The 21,814-nt window shown below is 40.5% G+C and overlaps 3 protein-coding genes across 4 annotated transcripts; all 3 read left to right on the forward strand.

Moving 5' to 3' along the window:
* The first annotated feature begins 2,187 nt into the window (after positions 1–2,187).
* LOC120066108 (palmitoyltransferase ZDHHC7-like) lies at positions 2,188–10,705 on the forward strand. 2 transcript variants are annotated; one of them, XM_039017230.1, is made up of 8 exons: positions 2,188–2,307; positions 3,168–3,286; positions 3,436–3,741; positions 4,076–4,200; positions 4,462–4,558; positions 4,873–4,954; positions 7,936–8,066; positions 8,725–10,705. In XM_039017230.1, exons 3-8 carry the CDS (start codon positions 3,442–3,444, stop codon positions 8,902–8,904), a joined length of 915 nt encoding a protein of 304 aa, XP_038873158.1. In that variant the 5' UTR covers positions 2,188–2,307; positions 3,168–3,286; positions 3,436–3,441; the 3' UTR covers positions 8,905–10,705. The 2 variants fall into 2 exon arrangements, with proteins under 2 accessions (XP_038873158.1, XP_038873159.1); XM_039017231.1 differs by having other exon boundaries at positions 2,191–2,307; positions 3,172–3,286.
* An 86-nt stretch (positions 10,706–10,791) lies between these two features.
* On the forward strand, positions 10,792–15,436 carry LOC120066110 (transmembrane emp24 domain-containing protein 6-like). Its single transcript, XM_039017233.1, has 4 exons — positions 10,792–11,648; positions 11,923–12,049; positions 12,166–12,332; positions 15,176–15,436. Exons 1-4 carry the CDS (start codon positions 11,439–11,441, stop codon positions 15,410–15,412), a joined length of 741 nt encoding a protein of 246 aa, XP_038873161.1. The 5' UTR covers positions 10,792–11,438; the 3' UTR covers positions 15,413–15,436.
* Positions 15,437–16,160: 724 nt separating this feature from the next.
* LOC120066111 (transmembrane emp24 domain-containing protein 6-like) lies at positions 16,161–18,654 on the forward strand. The gene is made up of 4 exons (XM_039017234.1): positions 16,161–16,398; positions 16,898–17,024; positions 17,116–17,270; positions 17,575–18,654. Exons 1-4 carry the CDS (start codon positions 16,177–16,179, stop codon positions 17,794–17,796), a joined length of 726 nt encoding a protein of 241 aa, XP_038873162.1. The 5' UTR covers positions 16,161–16,176; the 3' UTR covers positions 17,797–18,654.
* The last annotated feature ends 3,160 nt before the right edge of the window (positions 18,655–21,814 follow it).

Genomic DNA, 21,814 nt, shown 5'->3' on the forward strand with positions numbered 1-21,814 from the left:
AGGGGTTGGGTTAAATGCAGGGTTAACTAGGTTTTCCCCTACAACACGCCTTCTGGTTACAAGACGGTACTTGTTTAAATGATGTATGAGAATAAGACGTTACCATTTGTGAACTAAAATGAGAGGCTTTATGTGATGTCCCTATAATCCCGCCTCCTGAATTCAAGTTTTTAACAGGGGGAGGGGACCAGTAACTTTATGATCAAACTTTATCAATGTACCAGAAATAGTCATTTTTCAAACTTTGGTCATCCTACTTTGATCTGGTTTCATCCAAATATTATCCAATTTAAAGAAAAACATGATTTTGACTATGCAGGACTGTTACCAGTTTATTGGAATTTGGCTAAGTATAATTTTTGTAACTTTAAATCTTATTTTGGGACTTTCAAATAGAGACATGACAGATAGAGACTGTGATTTTTAGTCAGTCAACATAGCTGGGCCTTTGACACAGAACAGCGTGGTCACCATATGCCATTATGTTATGAAATTATTACCATTTTATCAGGATTTTTATATTACCCATTGACAATTCAGTGGAGGCTGCTGAGGAGGATGGCTCATAATAACGGACGGAATGATACAAACTGAATATACTTGATACCATTCTACCCATTCCGCTCCAGCCATTACCATGAGCACGTCCTCCCCAATTAAGGTGCCACCAACCTCCTGTGATTGACATACTCCCTTCTATTTATGTTTAACAGATCTGGGTTGAAATACTATTTACAAATGTTCTAGTACTTTTAGCGATTGCCTAAGCCTGCCTGGAGTCCCAGATGGGAAGACTATTCTATTGGTTCCATTGCACCAGGCAAGCTCAAACTATCCCAGCTAAAGTATTTGAAATTATTTCAAATAGTATTTGAACCCAGGTCTGATTTTTTTCAAACCTAGTTAGCACATTAGTTGAGAAGGATGTAATTACAGACTGCAATTAGGGGGCGTTTTCTGATATCGGCATTTCTTAATATCAAGTTACGCCCATTGATGCTCGCCATTGGTCCGTGGTCATTGCTTTCGCGTCGGGGACAACAGTTGTTGACAACTGTATCGTTGTAGCTACGCCTAACCCTTTTCCTAACCTTAACCTCATTCTCCTAACCCGCCATCCTAACCTGCAACGTTAATTATCCTAACCTGCCACATTCATTATCCAAACCTGCGATGTACAAAAATCATCAGTGTTGAGAAACCATCACTCTCAAAACACCGGAATTGACCAATGGCAAGCACCAATGGGCGTTTCCTGATACCAAGGAACGACCACATCAAGAAATGCCCCGAATTGCGGTCTGTAATTACACCATATTGCATTAGTTTGGGATGACACTAATTTGGGAAAACAATAACTAGCACATTTCAGACAGGAAATGCCACATATTTGTTTAACAATTTCTAAGAAGATTAGGCTACAATACATGCAGTACATTAGTCTTGGCGTTAGGACATTAATCTTGTCCTTCGAGCTAGCTCACTGCCAGAGCATACATCATGTAAGATAATAATAATTACAGTCAGTGAACAATGTATGCTATACCAATGCCCCTGACCAAAACAAAAGCAGATCCCAAGCAGGTTTCGACACACAATCAGATTCAGTGATAACGGGTCTACTGACTAGAAAAATACTAGAAAAATACATACACAGAGTCAAGGTATTGGTCTAAAACTGAATTTTCCACATAATTTCATCACTTCATGTTTTTAGAACTAGGTTTCCATAACCAAGGAATGATTGAATTAAAGTCCCACATTGTAATTAAATTATGTGAATGTATGTTCAAACTATTTCAGGGCCCGTTTCAAAACGTGTTATTGCTTTATGCATTCTCACATTCTTACAGGAATGATCCTCTAAAATGTAAAATGTTCTTAATTCAAGATTTTATAGCACCTTGTTTAGTACTGCCTGGGACCCCACCACCTGCAGTAACATGGGTAACATAAATATGGGAGGGGCCCAGTGGCTAAACCCTACAGTACACAGGTAGGTTTACTGAGTAGTCTCTTTACATACTTTTTGTAATTACAAAAAGCAAATATTTGCCTGTTGCACAAAAACTTCTGATTTAATAAACTAAATAAGTAGCTAAATGATTAAAACATTTCAAAAAGTATACAAATCTGATCATAACAAAATTGGACAGTTCTCAAAATATTCTACAATACCGGAAATGCACCTTCCCAAACATTGTTGTGTAGCTAGCGTTAGCCTAGCTACTTGCCTTGAGTGGGGCTCTGTCATGAATGAAATTGAAGCCTTATTCCATCAGAAGGAAACTTGTAAACTGTCTAAGGGTAAGCATTTAGTTACTTAATATTTAACGTTAATAATGCTAGCGCAAATACCTACAGCTGCTCACTAATGTTAGACAGTTGTAAATGTTAGCCGACAGCTGGCTAGAAGTGCTAACGTTACCTAGCTAACCATCATCAGTCAAGGAGATAAGTTTGACACCACTAGCTTACTACTGTCGGATGTCAATCGTTTGTTTCGTAAGTAGTTGAATGAACTTTGCTACTGCACAACCTATTAACATCAACCACCACGGAGGGCTAGCTAGCTGTCTTTTTATGTGTTTACGACGTCGTTAGCTAGCAAGCTGCATAATGCCATATTCTCAAAGGTCTTTGTTTAAAAATGATGTGCAAATGGTATTCCATCTGCTGTGCACACAACATTGTTACTGGATCAGATGTTGACCTCTGATTTATAGATATGGATTGTTGAACTGTCACCGTAATCATTACACAAAACAGTTGCCAAACGAACCAAAATGTCCGTTTCTATTGGACAGGTTCCGCAAACAGGCCGGTACCTACCTGAATCTGTCTAATAGAAACGCTAGTTTTGCAATTGTTTGGAGAAATTATTACAAATGGAAACGCAATCGAGAGTTTTTATATTGGACAAATTCAGGGGTGTATTCATTCCGCTTAAACAGAAGCAACCGAAACGGGGAGGGACCTACCTGAATGTGTCCAATAGAAACTCTATTTTTGCTGTTTGCTTCCGTATGGTTCTTTAACGGTCAACAGTTTCTGTAATGAATACACCCCAGGTAGGGCACTCCCCCTTTCGATCCATTTTCTCTGTTTGCTTCCTTTTGATTCTTAAACTGTAAATGGTTTCTGTAATGAATACACCCCTGTTACAGCAAGGCTGTTTCACTTTCAACTATGTGGCCTGAGAAGTCAGGCCCTGGATGCTCTCATCAGTAGTGCTGAAGATTGGACACAATGGACACAATGGCACTCTAAAGGACACTAACAAAAGGTGAGTACAAAGTATGCCTAATTAGTCAATGGGCACGAAGTAGGGCTTAATAGCCTATGTCCACAATTAGACCAAAGTGTTTTATTTGAACAAATACTATATTTTTCTTTCTGTGCTTTCATATTCCCTTCTTCTGTCTCTCCCTGCAGGGCAGCATGTCTTCAGGTCATCGGCTGCGAGATGTAGAGCAACAGCACCCCCTGCTGGACAGGGAGGAGGCTGCAGCGGGTTCCACAGTAGGGGAAGCGGAACGGGTGTGGTTCATCCAGGACGGCTGTGGCATGGTCTGTGCCTTCATCACCTGGTTCCTGGTGCTCTACGCCGACTTTGTGGTCACCTTTGTCATGCTGCTGCCCTCCAAGAGCTTCTGGTACGCTGTGGTCAACGGCGTGGTCTTCAACTGCCTGGCCGTGCTGGCACTCAGCTCGCACCTGCGCACCATGCTCACCGACCCGGTGAGTGAACTGACCACTGCAGGGCCGTGCTCATTAGGGCCCACCGTAACAAAGAAGCGAGGATGCATTGTAATGTTGGGTGACTTGAAAAAGGGAGTGACTTTGAATGGAGGGCAAGACGGACCATATAAGCAGTAAAATAAGCAGTCAGAAAGAATGTCATATGAGAGCACTCTGATGTTCATGGGCACATTATAGGAACCGTGTGTTGTCCTATTAGCAATGAAAGAACTGACTTACGAGGAGTTTCCTTGAAGTTTTGAATGAGTCTGTCCAAACATGTCCTCCTCAGTCTGCCTGTGTCCATTCTGTCCATCCTTGTGTCTGTTTTTAGGGAGCTGTGCCCAAAGGCAACGCCACCAAGAAATACATGGAGAGCCTGAAGCTGAAACCAGGAGAAGTCATCTATAAATGTCCCAAATGCTGCAGCATCAAACCTGAGAGAGCCCACCACTGCAGGTGAGAAAGAAATGCGTTGTGTGCTTTCTGTATTATGCTTTATGGTATCTAGGGCCAGGGTTTTTTCCTGGTCGAGTAACTAGGCAAAATTCCCTATTTCGGACCAATATGCTGGGTCCTGTTCATTAGTCCACACTGTAGAAAAACTTTTGCAATGGAAAACAAAAAGGACAATTTTGTATTGGAGCAGTCCAAGTAGTCCCTGTCAATTTTCTTCCGTTTGGTGCCTAATGACCATGGTTTTGTTTCCTTCTCCTGTAGTATTTGTAAGCGCTGCATCCGTAAGATGGATCACCACTGTCCATGGGTAAACAACTGTGTCGGAGAGAACAACCAGCGCTTCTTTGTCCTCTTCACTGTGAGTTCCATCTCAGATCCACATTGTTTAAGTCCAGATGCACAATGGAAATGGCGAAATGCATTTCTAGTACATCAGTCCAATTAATCAACTAATAGGGCAAAATGATGAATATATTTTTTTTTTGTGACTGACATCCCTATTTTGTGCTATTGTGTAGTTTTGCATGGGAACAATGGGTTTGACAACTATTAGGCTGTCCTCTTTATTTGTGGCATCTTCTCCCCTTGCTTATCATAAAAGCCCGTAAACCAAACAGTCCCTGTTAACTGATTGCTACAAGGAAACATCATAATTCCTTCTCTTTTTTTCAGATGTACATAGCGATGATCTCCACCCACGCTCTCACCCTGAGTGGGTACCAGTTCGTAACCTGTGTCAAAGTCCAGTGGAGTGGTGAGTGTCATTATATGAGTCGTTGTCTAAATATACTGTTCCTTTTTAAATACAACTACATTGACTTCAATGTGCCCTGTTTAAAGACACAATCTGGGATTTTCCTTGCCAAAATACTGTACCCATCATAAGTATTTTGTTGCATAACAAAGTGGGATTGAAATTGATTTAATTGTGATTATTTTGTCACGGATCTATATAAAATACACCATAATGTCAAGGTTAAAAGAAAATGTATATAAATGTTCACAAATGTATAAAAAATAAATAACTCAAATGTCATGGGTGTACAAGTATCTCAACCCCTTTTTTATGGCAAGCCTAAATAAATTTAGGTGCACAAATTTGCTTAACAAATCACACAATGGGCCCTCCGAGTGGCGCAGCGGTCTGAGGCGTCACTACAGACCCAGTTCGATCCCAGGCTGTGTCACAACCGACCGTGACCGGGAGTCCCATAGGGCGGCGCAAAATTGGCCCAGCGTCGTCTGGGTTAGGGGACGGTTTGGCCTGGGGGGGGCTTTACTTGGCTCATCGCTCTCTAGCGACTCCTTGTGGTGGGGACATTGGTGCAGCTGGCTTCCGCATTAAGCGGGCGGGTGTTAAGAAGCGTCGCATGACTCGACCTTCGCCTCTCCCGAGCCCGTTGGGGAGTTGCAGCGATGAGAGAAGTTCGTAATTAAAACATTTAAAATAATTATCAAACAATAAGTTGCATTGACTCACTCTGTGTGCAATAATAGGGTTTAACGTGATCTTTGAATGACTACTTCATCTCTGTATACCACACACACACAATTATATGTAAGGTCCCTCAGTCGAGTAGTGAATTTCAAGCACATATTCAACCACAAAGAACAGGGAGCCTCGCCAATGCTTCGCAAAGAAGGGCAAAATAAAAAGCACACACTGAATATCCCTTTGAGCATGGTGAAGTCCTAAATACAAGGTGTTAAGTTTGGTGAAAATCCAACACAACACATAAAATGGGAGCACTATGAAATAACAACTATGGAATCATGTAGTAACCAAAAAAGTGTTAAACAAATCAAAATATATTTTAGATTCTTCAAAGTAGCCACCTTGGTGAAAGCTTTGCACACTCTTGGCATTTTCTCAACCAGCGTCACTTGGAATGCTAAAAAGACCAAGAGATAAGTTCATTAGACTTATCAGTCTGAGAAATTACAGCTCAAATAAATGCTTCACAGAGTTCAAGTAACAGACGCATCTCAACATCAACTGTTCAGAGGAGACTGTGTGAATCAGGCCTTCATGGTTGAATTGCTGGAAAGAAACCACTACTAAAGGACACCAATAATATGAAGAGACTTGCTTGGGCCAAGAATCACGAGCAATGGACATTGGACCGGTGGAAATCTGTCCTTGGGTCTGATGAGCCCAAATTTGAGATTTTTGGTTCCAACCGTCGTGTCTTTGTGAGACGCAGAGTAGGTGAATGGATGATCTCCGTGAAGCATGGAGGATGAGGTGTGATGGTGTGGGGGTGCTTGGCTGGTGACAGTGTCAGTTATTTATTTACAATTCAAGGCACACTTAACCAGCATGGCTACCACAGCATTCTGCAGCGATATGCCATCCCATCTGGTTTGGGCTTAGTGGGACTATCATTTGTTTTTCAACAGGACAATGACCCAAAACATATCCAGGCTGTGTAAGGACTATTTGACCAAGAAGGATTTTGATGGAGTGTTGCATCAGATGACCTAGCCTACACAATCACCCGACCTCAACCCAATTGAGATGGTTTGGGATGAGTTGGACCGCAGAGGGAAGGAAAAGTAGCTAACAAGTGCTCAGCATATGTGGGAACTCCTTCAAGAATGTTGGAAAGGTTAAGCTGGTTGAGGGAATGCCAAGAGTGTGCAAAGCTGTCATCAAGGCTAAAGGTGGCTACATTGAAGAATCTAAAATACATTTTGATTTAATGCTTTTTTGGTTACTACATGATTCCATGTGTGTTATTTCATAGTTTTGATGTCTTCACTATTATTCTACAATGTAGAAAATATGACAAATAATGAGCAGGTGTGTCAAATTTTGACTGGTTGTGTGTGTCTGTGTCTGTGTGTGTATGTACAGTTGAAGTCGGAAGTTTACATACACCTTAGCCAAATACATTTAAACTCCGAGTCAGGCCTACAAACCTGACTCCATTACACCAGCTCTGTCTGGAGGAATGGGCCAAAATACACCCAATGTATTGTGGGAAGCTTGTGGAAAGCTACCCGAAATGTTTGACCCAAGTTAAACAATTTAAAGGCAATGCTACCAAATACTAATTGAGTGTATGTAAACTTCTGACCCACTGAGAATGTGATGAAAGAAAAAAAAGCTGAAAGAAATAATTCTCTCTACTATTTTTCTGACATTTCACATTATTAAAATATAGTGGTGATCCCAACTGACCTAAGACGGGGCATTTTTACTAGAATTGAATGTAAGGAATTGTGAAAAACTGAGTTTAAATGTATTTGGCTAAGGTGTATGTAAACTTCTGACTTCAACTGTATGTATAACATTTTTTAAAAAATAATGTAATAACATATATACATTACATAGTATTTTGTGTAGATCATTGACAAAAAATTGCAATTACATCCATTTTAATCCCACTTTGTAACAGAATAAAATGTGAAGAAATCCAAGGGGGTGACTATTTATGATAAGCATTGTAAGATTGCTTGTAAACAAAGTCTTTGTTCAGAAAATGTTACAGCTTCAAAATATGCTTAAAATTACCATTTTAATTTAGTGGACTATCATTCTTTGCATCCACAGCTCCATCTATGAATTTGATAGTGGTTATTTTTCTTTTGCCCCATCCCTCAGCTTTATAGCAAACCAAGTGGCGGTGCAGCCGTTTTTTGATTTTCAAATTCAGGATTGCAGCTTCAAATATAACTACATTGAGGTCAGTGTTGATGTCATTATGCTGGATGATGTTTCTGCCCCTCCAGAGTGCAGTGACTTTTCCCCTCCGGTGACGGTGATGCTGATGATCTTCCTCTGCCTTGAGGGCCTCCTCTTCCTCAGCTTCACAGCTATCATGTTTGGCACTCAGGTCCACTCCATCTGCAATGATGAGACAGTGAGGAGATTAACAGTATATGCCACTTAGCAGACGTTTTTTTAAATTACATTTTTTATCCTAAGTAAGTTTCTGCACGGTGATTGCCTACGTTTTCAATTTGTGTTATGTGATTCTTGTGGGAATTGAACACACGACCTTAGATATACAATGTAGATAGAGTATTGTGCATGATTAAGAATTGTTTCCATGTTATACATTACATTCTCAGGTCCACTCCATCTGCAACAAGACGGTGAGGAGCCAAACCACATAGACAAACCATAGATAGACATGCAGGGCTTATTCAGTAGGGCAAAGGCATTACAGAACGCCATTCTACATTGACCAGTTCTATCAACAATAAGATTCTCTATTCTGCATAATTGGGATTTGTTTCCAAGTGTCCTGCCCCTCTGAACAAGCACATGGCCATGGTAGTGAAGTCCCATTTGTCAATAGAATCAGGAGGGAAATGGGGCCTATTTACAAATGAGACATCAGCCTCCTTCATAAAACTGTTAATAATGTAAGAAAGTAGAAACTTAGTGGTGGTGATGTTGATGAGACTCGTGACCTATGGCAGGCTAATTTACCATTGTGGTTATTTGCCCATTAGCTGAACTTTTATTGAAAAAGTTGAAAGTGTGTGTGTGTGTGTGTGTGTGTGTGTTACTAGGAGATTGAGCGTCTGAAGAATGAGAAGCCCACGTGGGAGAGGCAAGTTCGCTGGGAGGGCATGAGGAGCGTGTTTGGGGGCCAGCCGTCACTGCTGTGGATCAACCCGTTTGCCGGTCTCCGACTGCGCCGGCTACTCACCACTAGCTCCCGGAAAGCCGGCGCCGAGTTCTCAGTCTGACCTCTCACATTATGAGCAGCTTCGTACAGGAACTGTCTGGAACAATCTTCGGAACCGGTCTCTGACACCAGGGTCCTGTTCATTTAGGCATCAAACAGACGAAAACGGATTGAAACAGGAAAGGGACTATGCGGACTTGTCCAATAAGAAACGTAGATTTTAGTTTTATTTTGCTAAATATTTTCCATTGCGTGCCCTAATGAACACGAGCCAGCTACCAGGAAGACTCAAGTTCTATACATCCGCATGGACAATGGTGCTTCTGAACATCACGTCTCCCTGTAGCTGACATGGAGCAGGAATCAAAAGATCAAGAGACCCATCGAAAACTGTTTAAAGATCAAATGAAAGTGTACTGTAGTCCTAAAACAGACTGAAACACAACCTACTACACAGTAAACATTTCCTGAATTGCCGCCTAAAGGGAGGATCCACTGTATCTCAAGAGGACTGTTCTGTTGTTTAGTTATTGACTTCCTTTTAAAGACACTTGTTGTTTTCTGCTCTTCCTCACTCTGGGGGGTGAGTGAATAAAGCCTAATTTATACCTCACGTTACATACGCAACGCAAGAACTCAATTAGCTACTCAAAATGACAATCTTGTACTTGTATCGAGTTACAAATTGCTGGACTGCACACGTCTGTGTATTTTGGCTACGGAACTATGTAGGGTTCGCCATTTTACGTAGCTAATTGGAGATCTTGCATCCGTATGTAGGGTTATAAATTAGGCTTAAGTGTCCTTCCCTGGCCGTAGATTGCTGCACCTCTGGAAAAACAATGCGCTGGAATTGGTGTTAACCACTACTATAACCATATCATACTTTTTTTCATGAAAACAGTATATTGCTGGATATATTGCTGGCGAATCCTGTTTTTGCATACCAAAAAAGTGTGTTTACCACTTGTAGGAGTTCGATGAGTTGGGGTGGGGAAGGAGGCATATGAATAATTAATGGCAGCAAGATGGTAGAGAACTACTATAATCAGCAGTTTGGATTCTGCATGAGGCAATCACATCAACTTTTACTAATGTGTCTGACGAATTTGCTGTGAAGTTGACCATTTTTAAAGGCATAGGAACTGGATTCATTAGCCAAACGTTAGCATCATGGTTCTTTTAATAGGAAGTAAGAATGCTATGATCATTTTTTTAAACTGTGCTCTAATTTAAAGGTTAACTCAGTGTTGCACGAAGTTAACAGCAATATTGGGCCAATTTCCGCAACAACTAAGAGCGTTGCAGCGCGAGGCTAAACTTTTCTGCTGTTTTGGTGACGTCGTAGCTACCACTTTAGCAGCGTGAAGCACACCCGTGCATATTGGCAGATACACTGTGTGTCTCTGAGAGCCAAGTCTTGCATCACACTTATCTCAATGTCTGCGGTGCTGGTCGTGGCAACGTCAAAACGCTGAGTCTACCTTATTAAAATTGTAATTTGTGTGTAATGGACTATGTGACTCCAGCAGAGTCGATGATTATCTCAAACAGTCAAAAGCTTACATGGTACTGTATGGTATTTACTTTATCAAGTCTAAATACAGTACTGTACACAACCTTATGAGCTTTCACACAAAAGTATGTGCATGTGCTTCCCTCAAGTATTCCATGCTATACACTCCTATGTTATACTCTCTTATGTATACAGGGGAAGTTCCTATCATACTGATCTTAAAATAATTCTGATTTAACCGTTATGATTTTTTTAATTGGACATTTAATGGACTGGATAAAGTAATGTATGAGGACTTGGCTGTTTTTAAATGCTCTTGTTATGAGATTATAGAGTATGTTATGTACTTCTGTTTTGAACCCTTTCTTGCTAACTTTTACCGGGCTCCCATTTTAAATGAACTTAATTTCTACCTCTAAAATCCTGATTTCTTTGTCAATATTACTGACTGTATAGAAGATAAGAGTGGTAATCCAGTATGCAGCACTTCAAAAAGCCCACTTGGAACTGGTGAATGATTTGCTGTACACAGAAAGCCGTATGTGAAGCACTGGTCCCAATTCGCTCCCTTCCCCTTCTTGTAGCCCTTTAATGTTGGCAGATCTCTAAGGTGGAAGCAATATAATGGAAGCTTCAGCTTTTACACTGCTTATACCTGATTCCAGATTCAGATTCTTATACCAGATTCAGATCTGCAAACACTAAAGGGTTATGGCTGAGGGGAAAGGCTAGGGAGGGAACTGGGACCAGCTTTGTCAACGCCATATGTGAAAGGACCTGTATTTTCCCATACCACACAACTCCACCCATCATAGGGAGTAGGATGAAGTTGCCCCTAGACGCTGACCGTGGGCCAGTTTTGCACTTCCCCCACTATTGGTTGTGTATAAAGGGGGGGCTGATCCTAGATCTGTACCTTGGGGAAACTTCACCCCGGAGCCCCACCTTTTTAGTGAAGCAGACGTATGGGTTGTAGTTAATAATTTCTTGTCCCACAAGCCACGACACATCCACACTGGCAGACAGTAACAACCTGCACCTCATTGCTATAAATACGTATCCTTTCAAGAGGACCAGCCATGTTATGTGGGGTATCCTTAGTTGTGCTCCTGGCTCTATTGGGTTTGGGGGGTCAGGGTTTGGCGGACCCCCATCCGGACCTACCAGCAGACAAGAACTTGTTCTGGGGAGCGGACCAGTATGACTTTGCTGTCGTGCTGCGTGCCTCCGGATTGGAGTGCTTCTGGCACTTTGCACACCAAGGGGAGCGCTTCTACTTGACTTTCATGGTAAGACGTTATTCCAGTTTAGTAGTACAATAACAGGATATATTTTTGTGCAAAATATTTATCATGGTCAGTTATGCCTAATAATTATTGCCTGGCTTGGCCTGAACATTTTATTAAAAGTCTTAAAATATATAATATTCAGATAAAAAGTCAATCTGTTCAGGGCTTACTCCATTGTCATTTACTGAGGCAGTCTACAGAGCCCCCAACATATGGTTTGCAGCACATGGTCGTCCCATATGACAGTGAACGAGAGCCATCTGTCTGCGTTTAGGTCCAGTGGGTGACTGGTGTTGGCAACGACAGACACTTATCCGTCACTGTCAACTCTCCTAAAGGCTTGCTGTTGTCCAAAATTGACGAAGCTACGGGTCAAATCAACTTTGTAGCCGAGGAGACCGGTACATTGTTCCTCCTTTTGAACGTGCACACACACACGAGGTGCATAACAAAAAAACGTAGTACACCCTTTGAAATGTGGTGGAAGTATGTAACTTATTTTTATTTTGAATTCTAGGTTTCTATCAAATGTGCTTCAGCAACTTCCACAACCGATTTGGCAGCATGCAGATCTTCCTCAACTTTGGGGTGTACTACGATGGTTCTGATGACCAACAGAAACAGAAGGAGGAGGAGAAGAAGAAAGTCCAAAAAGACCTGAACAACACTCTGTCCACCATAGAGGTAATGCTCTATTTGGGTTTTGACTGCATGTGCGATCCAATATGTTACAATAACTTTTGTCCATTTACATGGAAATTAATGAGGTCAGCATACACACAACAATATCTTATTGTCCAATATCACATATCATATATTGTGAGGTTTAAAGAGCATGGGGAGCTCTGCCTATCATGCAGGTTCTTAAAGTAATGCTCAGGAACTTTTGTATAATTTCAGCCAGTAATTTTGAAAGTGGTGCTCACGAGCCAAAACAGGTCCCCGTTTTTTGTGTATTACATCATCCAATTCGTACAATATGTTACAAATGCTGTGCTTAAAAGTTTGGGTTAAGTGTCAAAATCAAGGTCAACAACAACTTGCAAGTTTACACATTGTATTTTCTCCTTCTCCACCAACCTCAGACTACTCGTTTTTAAGCCTGGTCAAAGGACAAGGAACACACAGGAGAACGCCATGAAATATACAAACAAAAACAGGTTTTATTGCAAGTTCGAGAGAAGCACTACCTAAACATGAATTCAACTTCAAATCAAGATAAATCAAATATATTCTCTCAACTTAGACAGCAACACCTCAAACAAAAAAATATGGTATTTAAAGAAACAGCCAATGAAATTACAGGATCAATCCAGAAGGCAGATGCATGTGTGATAAGCAATGGAGGCTAATTGTTACACCTGTGACAAACTTGCCCATAAAAAATGTAACGTTTCCACATTTTTTTGTAAATATAAATTTAGGGCAATTAAGTACAAAACAATTGGCTGAAGTTCTTACTCAAAATCACATTTAAATCAGTCAGTTTCTTTCAAATGTCCTCTTTTTAAAGTCGTTATGGTTCAGTCAGTAACAGGCTCATTTTTCGCTCTCTCCCTTATGTGATTGGGAGCTCTGCAACACCCCTCCTTGTGTTGTCTGAGACCTTGGGTGCATGGCTTTAGCTCCACTTGCTCACTTTTCCTTGGCCCAGCCTCCAGGCCACTCCTCTTACAGACCCGACTCCAGAACACGATGGCTGCGTTTTTACGTTACGGTGCTGTACTGAATAACCAGTTGAAATCACGATTTAGTATACCTGTATAATCACATATTGTTGACCTATTATGTGGTCTGAACGTATTGAAGAGGTGTACCATCAGATTTGAATAATTTACACAGATTGACAAAGTATCAGAATTCAAAGATCAGCGCAATATAAGAAATACAGTAACGCTTAAAATTTCACAAATCTTAACATAAACAATGAATCAAATTGACCCCAGAATTGATAAATAAACCAAATACATTAAGTAATGACTAAGAATGATTACCTGCTGCATTCAAAGAACCAACCTACAGCACTAGACCAACTGCTACTTGAGCCATCCTTGTGGTATTGAGAGAAACATGGTAATGCTTTCACTGATTGTACACAAAGGAAGATATTTCTTACACGATGGTGCTTGCTTTGTTATCCAACTGATCTTGTGTCCTTTGTCATCCTGTGAACCCTGTTCATTCCTGCTGTTGTTTGGGATGGCAGTTCTTGCAACTGGGGTGTGGGCAGAAATAAATAAAGTAATGGGTCAGGCCATAGGTTAGATTTAAATTAGAAAGTCAATCTCAATGTGACATGGATTTAAAAGGAATAGTGCCAAGACTGGTGCAACAAAAATATGATGGAAGAAATCTCACCCATGTTTACACCAAACGGATGCTTTTTAACTTTAGTAGTACAGGTACGAAGAATCAAGTTGGCTACCTAGACAAATTTTCCCCGCTAGCTATTGATAGACAAGCTATCTCCTGAATCGTTGCCATATCCTGGCCTCATTTACCCAGCAGATTTACTCCCCAAAAGCTTAAAAAACAAGCTTTTGGGGTTACTACATTTTTTTGGTAATCATTTTATTTCAGTTTAGTAAATCGTTTCCATGATTTGTTGTAGCTTACCATAATAACTTGTCCATAGGGCCCCTGTTTATGCTCGGAGTGGTTGCAAAGGGGGGAGGGAGCAACCAATTCCACCAGCCTGAGGCCTCAACAACCTGTAGGGTGACAACATGCGGTAGACTACCCAGGGGTTATACCTTACATGGCCAGCACAGTTCAATATTATGCCACTCATTGAGTCCCAAACCCTGCCGACTGCTGCTAAATGTGACACCCTGAGGGCTGTGACTGAGGGCTGTGACTAAACTCAGTTCAGTACCATAGATCCGCATACACCACAAGGCAGGTTCACTCCCCCTCCGAGTTTCAGCTTCCATAATAACTTTAGGATAACTTTAGGTTTAGGATAACTTTAGGTTTAGGATGACTTTAGGTTTGCAAACAAAATGGAGGGAGGATATAACACAAAACAATCAAATCAAACAGAAAACCTGTTTCAGTGCAGGGAAAACATAACACATCTTTAGTCATCATTCCATCAACATAATACTAATGATAGAAAATCCAACACCTCCTCAGCCACTAAGCCCTGCACCTGGGCGACCACACCTCTAACAACGGAAACAAGGGTTCTGAAGAGAGACAATCACATAGAGAACCAGTCACATTACTCTCAATATATGGGCATGGACAGTAATAAGGGCATTCGTCACACCTGTGACAATATCATACGTTACTAAAATGTGAACATGCCCAAACAAACGACAACATACTGTAAAATACTTGTAGGTGTAACTACTTGCTAAAATGTCATTTTTACATTTACACAATTTGACTTAGTCAATGACGGTAATATATGTCTGGATATAGGCCTAATACATTCATTGAGTAATATATCCAGCATTAACCATGTCAGTTGGTGTTAAATAATAATAACGTTTTAACAACACTACTCTCCAAACCACTTTTAGGAGACTTCCCATCGCGTGGAGGGTTACGTCTTCCACATGTTTCGACATTACAACTTTGGCCGCATGCGGAAAGGCGCCGACTACTACCTCCTCCTCTCCAACTCTAAATACATCACCTGGTGGTCTGCGGTCCAGAGTGTGGTCATCGTCATGGCGGGCTACCTGCAACTCTTCTTCCTCAAGAGGCTCTTCAACACCAAGCCCACTACAGAAGCACCAGAGAAATCTCGCTGCTGAGTCCCTGGGTGCTTTTATTATTCAGTGCCCTCATGTGCCCTGGTTGGGATGAATTCCATTTTAATTCAGTCAACCAGTAACAACGCCGTCAACAATTAAGGCCGGGATTCAATCCGATCGCCCCTTTTCGGCTATGCACCTTTTAAAGGCAATGTTCCTGCATTTGTGGAGACTGCATTCATGGTAAATACTGCATATGTTGGCTCAATCTCTAATGACCTTTGAATTTCAAGTGCGCTGTTACGCTGATCTACCACTGATCGGATAAAATCGCAGCCTTAAATTCCATTACATTGACTGAATTAAAATCGAATTGACCCCGACCCTGTTGTTAATGTAAGTGTTACTAATGGGAGCTGCTCCCTATATATCTATTTTGGAATTGATTAAAGTCGCACACGTTTTGACAAATGTCATTCCAGTGCATATATTTGGTGTGGATTTGAGTTTCTGTGTTCTGACTCAGTGATGGTTAGCAGCGCGTTACCGTTGAGCACCTTTTTATTTTACACAATTAGGTCGTGTTCATTATGGGACAAGCTTAACAGTACGCAATGGAAAATGAAAATTAGCAATTCTTATTTGAACTGGTCCAGGTAGTTCCTCCCTGTTTTACTCAGTTTTCTTCTGTTTGGTGCCTAATGAACACAACTGTGGTTAATCATTCTCCTGGGCGTGATACAGTATTGTATAATTGGCTCAAACAAAAAGTAGCTACCTCTAGTCTACCACTCCCAAACAGTATGAGTTTTGTGAGTGTATGAATGCAGACCATGCAAGTTGAGGTGTGGTACTCTGTTCTCGTCATACTCCTTATGGGGCATGGGGGCGGCGGACAAAAGACAGAACCCCGCTTAGGCCTGAAGGACCACAACCTGTTCCGAGGGTCCGATCGATATGCCTTTGCCATCGTGGTGCCAGCCTCGGGGCTAGAGTGCTTTTGGCACTTTGCACACCAGAGTGGGAACTTCTACCTAACCTACATGGTAAGCACATTTTACAGTTTTTTTTAAAAAATTTAACATTTATTTAACTAGGCAAGTCAGTTAAGAACAAATTTCAAAGTTCAAACCCCCTTTTCGGGACTACTCCCTGCCTTTGCTAAATGATCTGCGCAGTATTGTGCAAATAAAATGTGCTACAATAATATCGTTTGAAGATAACTTTTAGTTGATGAAGAGTATAGGAACAAGCTATCATGTAATAATACCCCAGTAACTTTATAGAACCTGGCTTGTATTGCATGACCTTGGACTTATCAGCTAGCTAAACATTTTACTCCTTATCTTCTTATCTTTGCTTAGCTTCAACATAGAACTAAGATAACTGAATGGAAGACTAAAAATACATTTTGTGATAAAATGGTAGCTGTGTGTGTGTGTGTTTAACAGTAGCTTTACCAAGATCAAGTAGTGCATAAATAACACATTTTATCAAGGGACATCAGGTAATTATGGCTGTGCAATGTTCCATGTGTGTGTGCAGGTCCAGTGGGTGACAGGACTAGCCAGTGACAACCATCTTTACGTGACTGTCATTTCCCCAGAAGGGGCCCTCATGGCCTCAACAGACAACACCATTGGCGAAATCAACTTCCGAACTGAAGTGACCGGTAAAGTCACAGACATCTGTGATCTTTCATTTGTATTATGTTCATAAGCTAATTGTCATGTTGATGAGAATTAACCATTTGCGATCTCTAGGTTTTTATCAGATGTGCTTGGGGAACTATAAGAACCACTTTGGTGGCGTCCGAGTCTTTCTCAACTTCGGCGTGTACTATGAGGGTGCTGAGGAGATGCAGCGAGAGACAAAGGAAGGAGAAAAAGTCCTCAACAACACTTTGTCCAACATTGAGGTACATGATGTCCCTGCACTAGAGGGTTCTGGACTTTCACAATTCATCTGAAGGATATTTCTGATCAGTTTGTCTGCACACAAATATTTACACTACTCGTGTGGTGTCGCCACAGTGCTTGTGTAAACATTTTGTTGTGCAGACAATTCCTGAAAAATATAATGCATCACAACCATTGTGTCCAATGCCTTTTACATCAGTTGTACAACCGGAGCGTACACTGAGCCTTTATAGCTTATAGTTGATAATGTCAATTTGAACAGATTAGAAAACATGTCATCAATTATGTTTAACCTTTTTCTAGGAGAGTACCAACAAGATACAAGGTCACATTTTACACATGTGGCGGCACTACAACTACGCTCGCATGAGGAGAGGTGCGGACCATTACCTTCTCCTCTTCAACTACAACTACGTCACCTGGTGGTCTGCGGTACAGAGTGTGGTCATCATCATGGTGGGCTACCTGCAGCTCTTCTTCCTCAAGAGGCTTTTCCACACAGACACCCATAGACCCCGCTGTTGATGAATGATGGCTCGTAAAATGTCACTCACTGCTTGTGTTGCTTTGTGGATCGTTTTTGTTCAACGTTAAAGGGATAGTTCATCCAAATTACAAACTTAAATCGTTTTTCCGCTTACCCGGTAAGCAGGCTTTGGACAAGGAGAGATGGCAAGCTATGCGTTGGTTTTGTTTATCTGGCTTTTCTGTCACAAAAATCCCATGCAAGTCATCATCACCCAAGTTAGCATGTTTTACATTTCCTGCACAAATCCCCCCCAAAATCCAATGAGCTATGATTTCAAACAGTATGGGGTGATGAATAGCCATAATATACCTGTGCAAAGGCCATGTTCACAACCTCTTTTCAAGATGGCAGCAGGAGCAATTTAGTATCCAAGGCGCATATAAAAAATGCACACTTGGAAAGACAACTACTCAAGGTCAGTTGTCTTTCCAATTGTGTAGTTTTAACATAGGTCTTGGAGACAGTCTTGTCAAGACAGGGACCTCTAAACTGATTAGAGGTGTTTTTGGAACTCCAGCATGTACTATATGTACTATGGTCTTAGATTTGTAAGTCGCTCTGGATAAGAGCGTCTGCTAAATGACTTAAATGTAAATGTCTTAGCCTCAAGGTACCCCACTTCGAGCCAATGATGAGTCTTTTGGATGTCAAGATTTTAAGTCAAATAAATGTAATATTTGCTAGTGGGAAAAATGTGGTTGTTTATTTAGGTTTTAGGTAACAGAATACAGATTTTTTTAAAGAACATAATAGGATTTTTATTAGTTTGTTACTGTAGGCAATGGTTAAGCTACCCTGATAGGTATACTGGGATTGAAGCTAGATCTACTTAGGGTTTTCTAAAGCGATCTTTTAATTTATTTTTTATTTTTATTAACAACAAATCAATACAGAAAGTACATAAGGGAACACAAGTATATATAGATTATATATAATGGACAATTGAGCTAGGGGGTACAATATCACATTACAATTACACAAGGACCTTAAGTGACATACTTACTTACAATTCTAACAGCTTTTTTTTGTTAGTAGAGTATTTAATAGTGTCAATATACAGTTCAATTTCTTTTTGTAGGGTAAGAAAATGTGTTTTTTTTGTTAGTAAATTTACATTTGTGTATATGAAATTTGGCCAAAGGAATAATGAAATGAATTACATAATGTTTCAGCATATTTTTATCGTATGTAAAGAATCAAGCAGTACATCTCTCCACAATAGTGTAAAATCTTCATAAATGTGTTCAATTATAAATCTACTGATGTCTTGCCACAATTTTCTTACATGTATACAATGCCAAAAAAGATGCAACACTGTTTCTGGGTGGTCATTACAAAAGGAGCAATTTGAGTTGATGTTTTCCTTAAACTTCTTCATATAGTGGTTGGCAGGATAATATTTATGAATAATTTTAAAGGAAACCTCCTTAATTTTGTTAACCAGTAGGTATGTGTGTGGCAACATCCAAACTTTTTCCCAACAGATATTATCAATAAATCCATTCCAATAAGGCATGACATAAGGTATAGATACATTTTTCTAAAGCTATCCAGCTCAGGCTTCATCTTTACTATGACGGAGGATATTGCTTGTCCGCTTGCCGCTAACTCTAGTAGGCTTAAAACGGCGTGTGAGTGTCGCACGTGGCTAGTTGAACGACGGACTGTTCATATTGAGACAATGCTGAAACATCAATAAATGGGGGTGCCACATTTTCATTTGTGCCGAAATCAAAATTTAAGAAAAGTTATCTTAAATTCAGCAGCCTGTGGTGTGAAATATGCTTGTTGAATTGACGTCTTTAGTTTATTACTTATCGTTAATGGCTTCTTTGGTGTGATATCTCGTACTGCTAGTGAAGTTGCTAGTTAGCAAGTTAGGATAAACTGGGCTAGTCATTGTCTAAACACCCTCATTACCATAAAGGGGTACCTAGCACCCAGAGGGGGGGGCGAGTTGCCCCAACACACTCATCCAACATATTACTACTTTACTCAAAAATTAACTAAATTTTTCTCTAAACAAGTGGATTCTTTTTCTTAAGGCTTTCCTACGTGTATATTTAAATGACAATTATTGATCTAACTTCATTGGAATATATCTACAACATTTTTCAGTAGTCAATGAGCACTCAGCATGTGAGACCAAAACAATGACAGCAAGGAGGAAAGCAACAACACATACCGGCTTTAGGCTATAACTTTATTTTAAAAAGTTTTATTTTGCCTCAAATTCCCGCCGTAGAAGAGACAGTCCATATTCTCCATGTCTGTGGGTCCATATTCTACTCCCCAGTCTCTTTTTTTCTGTTTCTGCACATAGTAATGCACACTAATGAAGCAGCTTGCTGTTGTGTCCGAATTTTCTTCCTCCGACAACTGAAAAACGCAGGGCAGGATCAACTAGGGAATAATCGCGTAATGTGAGCGCCCACATCCAAGGGTTGAGAATGGACTGAATTAAAGATTTGTGACAAGGAAATCAGGAAACGTGAGCACGTCCAAGTTGTTACGATTGTGTAATGTATGCAGTGATGCCAATTTAGCCATTTTGTTGCTAGATTTAGCAACTTTTCAGACTACACTGGCAACTTTTTTTCAAACAGCACCTAGCAACAAATTTAGCAACTTTTAAAAATGTATTTGGAACTTTTAGCAACTTTTGAAAACTGACTCAAATGCTAAAATGCACGCATTTTCCCTCTAAATGACACAAAAACGATTTTCTCTGTCACACACTCAGTCACAACACACGTGCCTGGCTGCAAAAGTGCATTGTGCGTGACGTCAGCAGCAGGCGCTCAGCCCGTGCCCAGGCAGCAGCAATTTCAGCAAATTGCAAATCATTGTTGGCTGACTTCAGCAGCAGTAGTACGGGTTCGAGGAGCCAAACCCAATGAATATAGGTGGTCATGAATGTTTGATCTTGAACAAACTTACGTCAATCAACATGTCTCAATCAAAATTGTACAGAAAAGAGTGGGAGTCTGTACCTGAACAAATGTCAAATCATATTTTTTGCCGAGCTGAGTAACGTTTTTGCAATTTGAGTAACGTTATTGTGTGTTCTACGTAATGACGCAGTTGTACGTTATCACGCAATGACATCACAACGTCATTTAGCAACTTTTAGCAACAAATCAACCTGCCTCTAGCAATTTACCCTGAAAATTAGTTGGCAACACTGAATGTATGACCAGCACAAGTAGCTCAGTTTGGTACCTGCAGGACTTTAGGAATATGGTTGTCTACCCCTGCTGTGGGCTATATGTAAAAAAACAAAAAACGCAACAATTCAAGAGTTGAATTCTTTAAAGAAATCCATCAAAATGGCATTTTACAAAGAAACATTATGTAAACATTTCAAAAGAACAGAATAGCCTATTTTTTATGTTACTAAGCTGTGCAAGCCTGAACAATGCTGCTGCGAGTGATCACATGTTGGACGCTTGGAACAGCGGTTATTCTTGGAAAAGTGATATTTTGAAAAAGCTCACCTCTTCAATTTGAGTTATTTAAAAGGTGTTTTAGAAACTACAGAATCTGCCCTTTCTGATACTATATAGAAATCAAAATGTCTTACCTGCATGTGACTGTGGGAGTATTTGTAAAAGTGACTTTTTGGCGCTCTGTTCCCTTGCCTCTGTCAATTCGAAGCTGTGCCCGTCTCTTCATGTACAATTTGACAATTGATCATTGTCACCCATCAGACTATTGTCAATTTAATGTCGTCTTTAGGCTAACTATTATGTGTAAAATTAATTTCTATATAGTCTAGGTGGAGTTTCGATGGGCCATGACAGGTTGACTGGCAGTGAATGAGGGGCATGGGGGGGGGGGGGGGGGGGGGTGTCCTCTTAAAACAGCTTATAACTAATTCTGTTTGTGATATTAATTCACATATTGCTCTCTTCTTCTTAGTTGAGAACCTCCAAGAAACTTTCAGTGGTGGAAAAAGTACCCGATTGTCATACTTGAGTAAAAGTGAAAGATACCTTAATAGAAAATTACTCA

Source organism: Salvelinus namaycush, chromosome 21 (assembly GCF_016432855.1).
Source record: "Salvelinus namaycush isolate Seneca chromosome 21, SaNama_1.0, whole genome shotgun sequence".
NCBI lineage: Eukaryota > Metazoa > Chordata > Actinopteri > Salmoniformes > Salmonidae > Salvelinus > Salvelinus namaycush.